The 14,081-nt window shown below is 38.9% G+C and overlaps 1 protein-coding gene across 1 annotated transcript in view; it reads left to right on the plus strand.

The window, feature by feature from the left end:
• The window catches only part of plxna2 (plexin A2), a 267,455-nt gene that overhangs the window by 232,158 nt on the left and 21,216 nt on the right, over window positions 1-14,081 (plus strand). Inside the window, exons 23-26 of the mRNA XM_036590910.1 lie at window positions 5,394-5,460; window positions 7,600-7,746; window positions 8,119-8,278; window positions 10,067-10,170. Coding sequence (XP_036446803.1) covers window positions 5,394-5,460; window positions 7,600-7,746; window positions 8,119-8,278; window positions 10,067-10,170 — 478 coding nt within the window. The remainder of the gene's footprint in view (window positions 1-5,393; window positions 5,461-7,599; window positions 7,747-8,118; window positions 8,279-10,066; window positions 10,171-14,081) is intronic.

A 14,081-nucleotide genomic window follows, 5' to 3' on the forward strand; every position in this document is an offset into this window, starting at 1 on the left:
AATTAAAGCTCAGTCGCCTTCAGTTTCAAAACCTATAGGCCTGCACAGTAGAGCTTGAAATATTTGTTGGGCTTGGGTCGGGTTCAGATTTCACGTTTGGGTTACTTATAATAGCACTTTTAATGGATTTTGGCTTGTATTTACCCCTGCTTTTCTCCCTGCTTTATTTTTCCTTCCTAATTCTTGTTTTCCTGTCATCTTCCATCAAAATGTAAGGACTTTTTTTCGTCCTCTTAAATGACTATGTCACTATTAGGGATGTAATTGAATAAGCGATTAACTTGAATTACTAGTCAACAAATCGCTGTTGTCGGAAGAAAACCTCATATCTCCAAAATGATAACAAAAGGACATAGCCTACTTTACTTTTAATGTAAGTCAATGGTGCCAGACCTTCTTCCAGTTTATTTTGGGTCATTTCTTTTCATCCATTCACCATGAAATTTGCATACAATGTAAAGGGTAACAGATATTTTCAAATAATTGAACAAACTGAAAAACGTCAAAAATGGAGATACAAGGATTTCTTCCGACAACAGCGAAATAAATAATTGTTCGACCGTTCGTGTTCGTTTGGACTTGAGGTAAGAATTCTTAAGAATACAAAATTTTTAGTAGGCCCACATTGTACATGCCAGTCATTTTATCAAATTTTGTATTTTTCTGATCATATATTGTCACATGCAAAAGTTTAGGCACCTCATCAAATGTCGCGTTTTCTTAAATTTTCTAGGTGGAAATAAGTTACACATCTTCTTCAGAGAGCATACTTCTGTACATTATAAAGCATATTGGTAAAACTGTGCAAAGTTTTGGTACATTCAATATTTTGTATTATTTGCAATACGTTAAAAGCAATTATGCACTTAAATTTGCAGGAAAATGTTGTAATTAAGTGTGTTAAATATAGAGGATGTGTTCACTTATTTTTACTTAAAAAATCAGCACAACATGCAATTTGACCAGGGGTGTTGAAACTGTGTAATCATGAACATATGGTTATCAGCCAAACCAAAAAAAAGTATTTTGATTAGTCACATTCTTTATTTTAGGCTTACAAGTTAACGATAAATCACTGAGTAATGACAATCGGTTATCAACCAAAACAATTCGCAGAAATTTGCATTCCTAGTCAGTGTGCACCAGCGAGTGGGGAAAAATCACCAGACCAGTAATGTCATGTTTTACCTCCCCCTCCAAAAACCCACAGTTATTATCGAGAGACCCTCTTTGAAACCATGTTTCACTTGGAAATGCATCATAGTACAGAACGAAAATGCAGTGTGCTCCATGTTGATTTTTTTTTTTAATCTGGCACCCTGGAGTCACTCATGTTGTCGGAGTGAGGCCCACCGAAGTCCTTGATGAGAACAGAGCATTATGTCGTATGCCCGCACTGAAAATGTTTGGTGTGCTGTTCGAAGGCTCGGATTGATGAATATATTAATTAAAGTGGAATACAGGATTAATTTTGGATAGCTCAAAGTCAGGCTATTCATTTTTTTTAATTTTGTTTATCAGTGATCTGATGACTGCAGTCATTGTCACACTACAAGCTAATTTAACTGACACTATTATTATCGTTAGGAGGAAGGCTAAAAACAAGTTTGGATCAAAACTTAATGCCCAGTTAAAACTCTACGGTGCAGTATGAATAAAATATCTATAGTTGTACCAGCATTGGGGTAGTTATTCAGTATACAAAGTGATCCATTATAAATTACAAATAGTTCTAGGAAAAAAATAATCTCAGTACTAATTACTTCTGCATTATTCTCTAAAACCTGTACAAATCTGTACCAGAAGGGTCAATCAATAGTATTTAGACAGATATAATTACAGTAAATATAATTTTAAAGGTATGTCAAAACAGACAGTTGAGGTTAGTTAAAACTTGGACAATGCTGTTTAAAAACCTAAAAACTAATGTTATTTGGTAGAAACTGCTTTTAATTAAAAGGTCCATATCCTATATTTTTCTTGTCCTTTATTTTTTTCTTTGAGGTCCATTTATGGCGTTTGTGTAATTTTTATGTAACAGAAGCAGTCATAGTTCATTTTTACATGCAAATTTTCCAGCCTCTCATTATCTCTTAGAATTACATAGGCTGTTTTTGCTACTGTGTCTTTAAGACTGATAATGTAATTGATCTCTCTTCTGTTTGGCTGTCCTGTATTGTGGCTCATTCAATATGCATTCAAAGTTGGAACAATCCTTATAGCTTCAGAATGTGTGGGTGGGGCTAAACTACTATAGGTCGAACAGGTGGATATTTAAGCAATAGAACTCTCAAGGTCATGTTATCGTGAAATAACACACAACCTCGAGTGTTCTATTGCTTTTATACAACAGTTAAATAAATAGAGTAATAAATAAATTGGGCTGTGAACGTGGCATTTAATATGTTTTAATGTAAGCAATTCCTTCCGCCAAATTATAGTTCCTTAACAAGCAGCTCACTACACAGTATGCTGTAAGCTTTTTGAAGAACGGACTGAGCCATAAAACTGCCGCAATATCAAGTTTAGCTCAGTTTTGTCATTTTTTGCTAGATCAATTTTAATGTTGTTTTGTTCCAGCCAGTCTGGAAAGCATCTTACAGCTCATTTTATTTGGCAAATGGTACTCGGTTCATTTCTGGCTAATTCCAGGTTGTTATGTGTTCTTCTGTCACAGCTGCCGACTGATAAGCTTGCTCAGTAGTAATGACAGTTTTGGAATTTAGTGTATAGAGTCTGACCAAATCAGCTGTAGGTCAAATGTAATCTTAAAAGTATCCATTTTCTGTTTGTGCGCAAAGTAAGAAGAAGGCATGAGTTTGTATAGCTTTGAGCGAGTTTGTATGTGTATGTGTGCGCAACCCTGCAGCTGTCAATCAAGTGGCTGTCTGTGATTGCAGGAATAATTATGATAAAGGCACAAGAACCTCCATCTGCCTCTGCCTGATGCAACCGACATCAAACATGCTGTCGTTCAGCTAGATGTGTGTGTGTGTGTGTGTGTGTGTGTGTGTGTGTGTCCATCACTCTCCCAAACACACATGCACATTTAAATACACACGGACACACACTGTAGCCCTCTGTCCAGTGCACAGCAGAAAAAAAAGCAGTTCAAAAACCAGAGGAAGCAGCGAAAAAGGAATACATGAACATATATTCTGTACATTTGGAACCTGTGCACACGAATACACACGTCCATCTCACTATGTAATCATATAACAAGTTCAGCATAAAGATGCTCTTTTCATAAAGGTGTGAAAAGAGTCAGTGAGGTGCTTTCACCATCTAACTCCAAGTTACATCACTCTCTCACTCAATCTCTCTCTCTCTCTTTCTTTCTCTCTCTCCCACTCTCTCTCTCTCTCCTAGATCAGGGAACAAAAGTTCTCTTTTTAGCCTTGGCAGCCTAGAATACATTTACAGGAGGAAGAGTTGACTCAGACACATTCATTTGATATTTTTATAGAAATAGCGCAGTTTGACAGCCTTGTTTTATCGTTCTCTCTGTTAAATCTGCTCGTAGCCTTTTTCAGACACCACATCACCGTTTGATAAAGGCACCACATCACACACTAGCATATTAAGCCCCATTATACAGATCAGCATGGCCTTTTTGGCATATCCAGGTGAACAAACTGTTTGTTTTATGGTGTGGAATTGAATAATGCAGTTGGATTAAGAGTTGAAGGGGAGAGCTCTTTCTTTTAATGGAGTTAAGAAGAATAGAGGGCTTAGTGCTGGACACCATCTCAACTGTAGCAGAATTGCATGCATAATTATTGCAGTCATGATTATCCGAATTGGTCTATTAGTGTCGCTTGACCAGTTATGGAAAAAAAATAGTGGAATTTGCCTTTAATTCCTTTAATTTTTGGCATGGTATCTTTTTAATATAGAGCACTTCATAAAATCATGGCAACTCCAACATGTGACAAACCCAACTTCAGTCTCATTCACACCTTATTCTCTGACTCTATGCACAAATGTACATAGATATATAATAATCATAGATATTTTCGTAGGGATTAAGAGAGACATTTTCCCCCATTGCCATTGAGTAAATTGGCAGCAAGCTGCATTCTGTGCCCCGCAGTAGACAGGAGTGTGGTGTGTGAGAGAGAGTATGAGAGTGTGTTTGATTCTGTGTGTATGTGTGTTTCTATAAGTGACAAATACATTGGTGTCCGCAGTACACAGACACCACATAAGAGTACCATGCATGCTTATGCTAGAGAAAAATTCAAGTGTCTGTATTTTGTTTGGAGGTGAAAGGAAGCCTGTGGTTGTGTGTGTGTGTATGCATGTGTGATATAGCAGGAGGAGGAAAGGTATTGGTATTCCACAGGCGTCCTGTTCCGTTGAAGAGAGAGAGAGTAACCCTTTCATGTATTTTTCATGCTCGTTAACCACTCCTGTCTGGATGCTGTTTGTTCTTGCGCTCTCTTTCGTCTGTTCCCTCTCTTCTCTCACTCTTTTCCTTGTTTTTTTTTTTAAATATTTTTTTCCACCTACTCTTTTCTTCTCCCCTCAACAAAAAAACCTCAACATGTCTCTCTTCTCAAATACTCTTTATGTACTCCAAAGAATAGCATGTAAATCTGTTTGTGAGTGTGTTTAATTTGAGTTCACACGCAGGTTTGTATGTGTGTGTGTGTCTGTGCAAACACGCCCTTTGCACTGCTTCAAAGGCAGGCAAACATGAAAGTGTCCGTGGTCAGGACGGAGTGAGAATAATATGGAAATGGACAAGCAGAGTTGGAAGGAAAGGTGAAAAGGAGGAAGATAGAGAGAGTGGAATCACTGCCTCTCTCGTCCACATCTGTGCTGTGCTTCTGGCAGCTTCCCTCTCAAATCTCTGCTCCACATCTCCTTCCAGCTTTATAGTAATATTATTAATAATACTACTAATAATAATATTGATGATGATGATTATGAAACAGCAAATACCATAGAAGCTTAATTTATACCCATATACTGCAGGAATATTGTTAACTTATATGTTTCAACAGGAAATTATACTGATGTTTCAAAATCTCTGCTAAAATCAACCATTGCGATTGATAATGTTGATGATGGTAAAATAGTGGTAATTCTGAAAAATATCATTTCTTTTGGGACAATTTTGCCCCATAACACCCTGCATGAACCTCTCCATGAATGCCATGAATGGACTTTTATTTTTTTCTGTTCATCCTTGTGTGTTGTGAGTAAGATTGAAGCAAAAATGTGTCCTGTCTGGGGGGGCCCTGGAGACCGGGTTGGGAAACACTGCACAAAAGAACTGTATTCAAGTAGTTTTATACCCCCTGTAATTACTATGAAGCTAATGTTAGGTATTTATGAGTATGAGTGTGGTCCCCAGATACTCACTGAGCATTGCATGTGTGTTTCAGGACTGAGTCTGTGGCTGAGAAGATGCTCACCAACTGGTTTGCCTTCCTCCTTCACAAATTCCTCAAGGTAACTGAGGAACCTGTAGTAGATCAATGCCATTCGACTCTCATACATTTCATGTGCAGAGGTTTGCAGACACCTTCTCATGTAACATTTCTTCTGAAATCAAGGGTATTAATAGGGAGTCTGTCCACTGCATTAACAGTCTATTTTTCTGGGAAGGTTTTTCACTAGATATTGAAACTTTACTGTGAGGTTTTGATTACATTTAGCTATAAGAGCATTAGTGAGGTTAAGTAGTTACATTTGATAAATAGTTGTGACAAACACCACTCCAGTTCATCCCAGAGCTGCCCTATCACTCCAGAGAACGCAGTTTCACTACCCCATGGCCCATGCTCATTCTGACGCTTGGCGTTCTATCGACAGTGTTTTTCTACGAAGCTTTGTGTGTGCCTGTGTCAGCAATGAGTGCACTTTAAAGTAGCTGAATTCACTAATTAGAAGGATTGTCTGCATATATTTGGACCTATAATGGACAAAGCAAGGACAGTACACATTATTTATGAATGTGCACTTTTGCTTGAAATAAATGGGCTTATCTTAATATAAAAATGTATTGGTTGATTTAGAAGACTTAGCAGTTACATGTACAGTCAATGTTTCTGTATATTACTATTCTGCATTTAAGTCAGGCAGGGATTTTTTTTAAACATTAAATAATGCTGTAAGCCTTTTGTGGTGTGGATCAATATGCATGTGTAAGTAAGATCCTGAGTGAAGCAGGCCTGGGCCTAGGAGGGTGTGTATTGGAGATGTAGTCAAATTGGCCTGGGCTTGGCTTAGTCCCTGTAGTCAGCCAGCCAGGAATACTCAAGGCCAGATGTACTAAGCCTTTTGCATTAGGTTTTAGATACAAACAGGATGCATTCTGCCCAAAAAGATGTGCCTGTTATTCACAAATTTCACGAGTAAACCTAAACACACAGTTTATGCAGCGTGTACATGAAAAAAACACATTTCTCAATTATACATATGCATTTGAAAGAGACTTGTGCAAAATGTAGTAAGATCACTCAAAAATGGGTGAAGATATTATTACATATTCCATTCAGTGTACTAAAATTTGGACAATCAGAGGTGGGCAGTTTTATGTGGAATTGTGTCCTCCTTGTAAAAACAGGCTATAGTGTTTCAAAAGCATGTTTTTTAGGAGGCTCGAGTATGATACAGAAAAATAATACTGTTTCAGCTCTGAGAACTCCTCCAGAATTTGCCTAGTGACTACTATGGCACTGACTTTTCATATTATTGTTTTTTAGCCTGAGTTGAATTACTCCCTCATAGAATGTTTTAGTGGGAAACAATATTCAAGAACCTTTTAAACCCAATCAATAGGTCTTGAGCAGTCTGCATGATTAGCTACAGCCTTAATAAACCAAAGGTCAATTTCAGATGCACTTCGAGTGCGTACTGCAGCCATGTCAAGGCACATTTTGCAATTTTCTTCTCACATACATAGCTCAATATGAAGAAAACAGAGGTTATGACAGTGAGAAAGACCACTAACTTTACCATTGATGGTGAAGATGTAAAAGTAGTGGACCGCTTTGGCCTCCTTGGATCTATTATTAACAACAGCAGTGAAGAAATAAGACACAGATTGGCACTTGGCAGAGAAATGATGAAGGAAGAAATGTCTAGGCTATGGATATGTTTTTTATGGATATGAAAGCTTGACAATTAAAAAGCAGACAGGTAAAAATGTATGCCTTATACATATAGATAACAAATAGATTCTTGACCAAGTTAAGCCTCACCTGAAGCCCTGGATAACATAAGATTATCTTATTTTGGACATACAAGAAGAACTGATTCATTGGAAAAGACAATTATGCTTGGAACAGCTGGAAGTAAAAGAAGAGGGCGGCCAACAACAAGATGGGTGGAGACAGTCAAAGGAATCATTAACTATTAAGAAGCCTGAAGGCCCAAGCAGAAGACAGACTATTCTAAAGAAACATATATGTACATTTGGCCCTTGGTATACCATTATTGACCCTAGCCTAACGTGTATCACTCTTCACATTGTGTGTACATGCAGCCTTTGTTTTTGTGCATGTCTTCGGCATCTTTGAAGTGGAGATGATGTCCTCTCAATTTTACGCTCATATTTTCCCTCTTTTTCTGTCTCTCCCCTTATAGGAGTGTGCTGGGGAGCCTCTGTTTATGCTGTACTGTGCTATAAAGCAGCAGATGGAGAAAGGCCCTATAGATGCCATCACAGGAGAAGCACGCTACTCCCTCAGCGAAGACAAACTGATTCGACAGCAGATAGAGTACAAGACTCTGGTTAGTAGCCTGCTGGCACACGTGCATGGTGTATTGCTGTGGCCAGGTGTATGTGTGTGTCTATGTACCATGAACATATGTGTTATATTCCATTGTATACGTGTGTTTGCACTGAGGCAGCCTGGCTGAGGGCTGACGGCGCTCATTAGGCACTAATACCATGCTGAAGCTGAAATTGGTCTCCTGCAGTGAGTGTGAAATTAGATTTCTGGGGCCAGCAAATGGCCTTTTTCTCAGCCCTTCCACGAACCCAATGCTTTCTCAACCTGAACCTGAACAGGAACCATCAGAGTGCTCCGAGCATGGCTTAGTCTTCATCCATATCAACTTCATCATCCCCCCTCTCCCTCTGTCCCTCTCTCTTTCTCTCAGATTTTGAACTGTGTGAATCCGGATAACGAGAACAGCCCGGAGATTGCAGTGAAAGTGCTGAACTGCGATACGATCACGCAGGTGAAGGAGAAGATACTGGATGCTGTCTACAAGAACATGCCCTACTCACAGAGACCTAGAGCAGTGGACATGGATCTGGGTGAGTACACACACAGCGGAGGTTGCAAGATGATATTGAAATCATATCGACATCAGGCCGATGATGACATGTTGACATGTTGCTGATACATCATAACTATATTTGATGACATATTTATATACTCTTGAGGAGCAGAACATTTAGGTGATGTTGGGCTACTGTGCTAAATTTTCTGCATTCTATTCATTTAATTGCATTTGTAACCCTGCAAAAATAAGTTATATTCCTCTGTGATGCTTATTCAGGTATATGTAGTTCCAGTTTCTACATTTTATAAATGTTTACCTGTCGACATCAGCAAATATTTACATGAAAAATATTGGATATCGTCAGCCCAGAATTCCCCTTATCTGAGCATCTCTACACACTAATCAGCAATAATTCTAGTTTTTTGAGAGTGAAATTTCGTAAGGGAAACTACATTCATTTCAGTGGCAATCATCAAGATGAAGGATTTTACACTGTTAAAATGTTTGCATGCGAAACTAGATTTCAAGCTCAAATTTGATGAGCTTTGACGCACAAATTCACATTGTCAGTCAATGGCACAGCTGCTCTGGCTACCCCCTCTGAAGGGGCAGTCCTTTGTATAGCAGCACTGAAGATTCAAAAGGGATGAAGCAAAAACAGTGTGTAGCCATGATATTTTAACAGTCTTTCAACCTGACTGTAAATTGAATCACAAAAGAGAAGCAGAATACGGAGTCATTTTAGAGGTGCACCGATACATAACTGGGGGCCAATATCGGATATTTTTCATGTGCATATTTTCCACTGCCAATGCCAATACATTAAAAATTTATAAATTGTAGAAATGGGGACATAATAATAATAGTAATGCATTTAATTTATGTAGCGCGTTTCTAAAACCAGAGGTGTCTTTATAATTTAAACAACAGACATATAAGAACACAAATGAACAAATGACACACCGTTCTTCCTGTTGTTGGCCGAAAGAAAGTTTCTTAGTTCAGAGATTTTCAGTGTTAGCTCTTTGCCAGCTGAGAAAAACTTTCTCAGTTTGAAGGAGATTTTTGTGCTCTTCGAGAGTGCAATAATTATGTCATCCAATATCGATTTGAAGTATTGTTCAAATCTAAACGTTGATGCCGATAATTTATTTTTAACCCTTATTTGCCAATACTAAAATGGTTCAGATATCATATCTAGCAGATTTAGATTGTGTTATTAATTTAACGTTTGTGTTTGTTCTGTTTCTGGTGGGCAGGTTGGGTAGCTCACTAATCACACAAAATGCAGGACTTTTTTGGGTCTTCAGGTCTACTATGACTGCGTCCTTATCCAATGCACTGATGGCTATATATTCATGTGTTGTATTAGTGTGTTTGTGGATATGTGCATGTATCTGACTGACCGGAGTGAAGGATGACAGACGGGCTAACCAGATTGACTCCCTGCCTCATATCTGGCACACACACTTTTCACATTCATATAGCACAAAAGCCCCCCTATCAGCGCTGCAAATCAGCCTTCCAACACCTCAGCCTGAACAGCCGCTTCCATTACGAGTTTTTTGGGTTGACTGTGCCTGGAACTGGCACCGCCAAGTGTGGATGTATGTGTGTGTGTGTTTTACAGCCATCATCTGTGCATCTGGCAGACCATCAAATGAAGACCATTCAACAGAGGGGAAAATGAGTGATCATTCTCTCTCTGAACCTGTCTGTTTTCCCATCAACACAGTCTTTAGCATTTCATTATGCTGCACGTTTGAGTGTGTTTTGCTGAATAACTGTCTAATTCATGTGTTTATTTATTTATTTTTAGAGTGGCGTCAGGGTCGAATGGCACGCGTGGTCTTGCAGGATGAAGATATCACCACCAAAATTGAGAATGACTGGAAGAGACTCAACACACTCATGCACTACCAGGTAAGGTCTTTTGACCTGCAGGTCAATCAATTTTGCCATGGTAATAGTAAAAAATCAAGCTCTGTGGATCAGTATCTTTGAAAGAGGGTCTGGATGACCTGTTATGCTGGAAGCAATATTCAAAAATACCACAAATAGTCAAAATCATAATGATTTCAGCTTCAACGTCCTCAGCCCTCATCATAAGTAACTTTGTTTCCACTAATTATTTTAGGTTTCTGTATAACTAAATAATTAAGATGTAAGTAAAGCCATTCAAAGTGGTTTAATGCATAAAGTGCCATTCTAGAGAAACTTGCCAAGTCAGACTTGTTCACAGTGATGATGATAGGAACCAGACATCCAAAGTGTTTAATGCCTCTGTAAGCTATTTGATAAAAGGTTACTACACAAAATGGTACATAAACACATTGCCTAATATGTTTTTTTTAATTAATTAATTTATTTTTATTTATTCACAGTGGAGAGGTACACATAGGGCATTATAGGGCAAAATAGTACCTAAAGAAAATGTTTTTTTTTTTTCGTTTTTGTTTTTCATCACCACTAATTTATCAAAATCAACATTACATACAAAAGCTTAAAAAATGACTAAAGAAAACATTTTTTAAAAATCACAAAGAAAATTATAAAAATCATAAAGAAATCTAGATCTGTGTGTCTACAATTAACCATCATTGCCCATTAACCATAATTTCATCAATCAATTTTTCAAACTTCTCCAAAGACTAGGGATGCAGTAAGTATCAGAATCGGCCTATTGCTTTCAGAAAAACTTCAGCCAAGGAAACTGGCCATCAGCCAATTTAGCTTTAAAGAAATCAGTATCAGTCCGCCCCTACCAAACACACATGGCTTGTTTTTTTTGTTTTTTTTGTGTAACCTAACTTTAGAACACATGCATATCCTGTTAGCGATACAGATGCTCTTAAAAGCCTTGCTAAAGAAGCAGAATATGTCCGTTGACTCCTACACAAAGCACTTTCCCAGTCTCTCAGTCTGAACCACGGCCTGTTTTTCAGCTCTGACTACAGTATGCAGCCTCAGACCTTTTTCCATCTCTGTCCCTCAGCAGCCACAGCAGCGGCTCTCTCTGACTCACATGAAATACAAGCAATTATTGGACAGGTGGGCTGAAGGGGCAGAGTGTGTAAGTGTGTGTGTGTGTGTGTGGAATGTTGTCTGAGTAGAGTTTCTTATTTGATATGCATACTTAGCTGTGTCATGCTGCCCTTTACCTCCAGCCTACTGTAATCAACCTCCACTGAACACCCCACCAGATACAGCTGCTGCTGATGTCATCAGAGAAATGGATAAAAGGAGGAGAGAGAGGAAAAGAGAGACACTCTAAATTCATTTTTCCTTTTTGACCTTTTCTGTTGGTCTGTCTTTCTATCTTTCCATCTTACTATTTCTCTCTCTCCACTCTCTCTCTCTCTCTCTGTCTCTCTCCATCTTTCTCTCTCCCTCTTGCTTCACATTCTGTCTTTACCTCTCTCTTTCATGTCTCCCTTTACCATCTATTGTCTCTCTCTCTGTAGGTGTTTCTCTCTCTGTAGGTCTCTCCCTCTTGCTCTTCGTCTTGCTCATCTCTCTTACTATCACACATTCAATCTCTCTCTTTGCCCCCTCTGTCTATTTGTCTCTCTCTTTTGTTTTCTCACTCTCTCCATCTCTTTCACTCTCTTTACCCTTCTCTCTCTCTTTCTCTACTGTCTTTCTATCTCTCTCTATCTTTGCCTTCTGACTCTCTCTCTCTGTCTCTCTTGCTTGCTTTCCTCTTTACTTCCTTTCAATCTCTCTCACTCTGCCCGCCCCCCCTCTCTTTCACTTCTGTTCTCTCTGTCTACAGTGTTCTTGTTCTCCTCGGAGAGCGTGTGTTTCTAGCGTGCTGATGGAGAACACAGTTTGTTTGTAATGGGTCGTCTCTCTGGCTCAGTTTGCTTCATATTGCTCATCACCCTTTATCTCACTCATTATCCATAAGAAATGCTGCAGGGAGGAGAGACACACACACCCCACAGACATGACACAACACACACACAGACACACACACACACACACACACACACACACACACTAAAGGATCCTCGTGTGCAGTGCTGATGACAGATCTAAGGGAGTGTGTGTATGTGTGTGTGACTGCCTAAACACTTGATAGAGCCTGAGAGGCTGCACAGAGAGATGAAGAAAAGGAAAGGCACAGTGGATGAGAGAGGAAGAAAAGAGTGTGCGGTTGGCATCGTTTTAGAGGTACGCCATCACATTCACAGCGGAGTGGCACTTGAGATTCCCTGCCAAGTTCCTGCTTATGATTTCACGAATGCAGAATACGGCTCTTATGACGTTATTAAACCTCATAGAGGTGTCTGTGTGTATGTGTGGGTGAGTGAAACATAAACAGTTAATGAGAAGCTGAACAGGGGGGAACCAGTACCTGCTGATTCTCCTATATGGATAAGGAAGACTGAGGGGGTGAGTGAGATGGAGTCAGAATGAGAGAGGGAGGCCGTAATCCTTTAAGTTTTTATGCACTCGTCCACCCTGGTCAGCATCTGCATCCCTGCGCCCGCTAAGATGCAAAAGACTGCAGACACCTTTCAATGTGTGGGCTTATTTCATGTTTACTGCATTGCATTTTGTTGCTGTCTTAAGAATGCTACTCTCTTTTTTCTAATTTGTTTGAAAATGCCATTCATTCATTACCTTTTGTAATGAACAGGGCTGGGTTTCCAGAAAGTATCATAGCAGTTTTTAGATGATTGTTAAATGGTAGAGCGAGCATCATAGTGAACATCCTCTCTCCCTGTTAAGGTCTTAACACTAAGGTGTTTTAGAGGAAATGAGCCCAGATCAATAAAAATGGTCCAAAATGACTTTTAATACAATCTCATTACATTAATATACATTAAAGGTAAAGGGGAATTCCATCCAATTTTCCAAATTTCTGTACAGTTTCACTGTTAAGATTTACACAAAGTGTTTGAGTGAAATGCTGCTTTGTAGAGAACGGTGTTGACTCAGTTTTCTATATAGAGGTGAGTTTTTATAGTTACGTAATAGTGTTCAGTCTTAAAAAGTCTGTTTTCCTTGGGTAATACTTTTACTACTTTGATGGTTGCGTGTACCTGAATGGATTTTTAAAAATATGTTTTAGGCCAAAAATAACAAAACTTTTATAAAACAATGTCTCAGGCATTAGACAGAGTATTCTGTAGGTGTATACTACTGTGTGTATTAGCTTTCTGTGAGGTAGCTTTTAGAGGCATTAAACACTTCAAATGTCTAGTTCTTATCATCACCATGAACAGTTTTGTCTGTAACTTTCTCTAGGATGGCGCATTGCACCTGAATTCTGAATGACTTTACATTTTAACAGCTTAATTATGTAGAAATGTTTATAAATCAGTGGAATTTCCTTTTTAGAACATTTTTTCTTTTGTCCTATAAAGCTGACATTTCAGAGATGTGTTTTCTTATGATAGGTTGACAGTGGAGCTCTAGATTCAAGACAACAGAGCTAGAATTTCCCACCTGGACCACAAGAGCACCCTACCATTTGAAAGGACAGCATTTCGCAGGGTATAGATAAGTTCAAGCAAGCCAGTTGTCATCCCTTTATAGAGTAGCTTTGCTTTCACAGACAAGAAGACTGCAACCCCAATCAGCAGCTTTCTACAGGGGCATGGTAGTGGTGCGGTCAGTGGAGGAGAGACGTGGAGTGCCTCCCCGCTGATTACTGATTGTGATTGCAAGGGTGATTAGTCTACTATTTCATAAAGTAAGGCTTTCATTAGCCTAGAGTTCTCCTTCCCCCAAGCCTCTTCTCTCTGTAGTTCTCTCTGTCTCTCTCTCGGTTGAGTTCTGTTCAAAGGCTTTGTTCACACAGCAGGGCATATCAAATTTGCTTC

This window comes from Colossoma macropomum, unplaced genomic scaffold (genome assembly GCF_904425465.1).
Source record: "Colossoma macropomum unplaced genomic scaffold, Colossoma_macropomum, whole genome shotgun sequence".
Classification (NCBI taxonomy): Eukaryota; Metazoa; Chordata; class Actinopteri; order Characiformes; family Serrasalmidae; genus Colossoma; species Colossoma macropomum.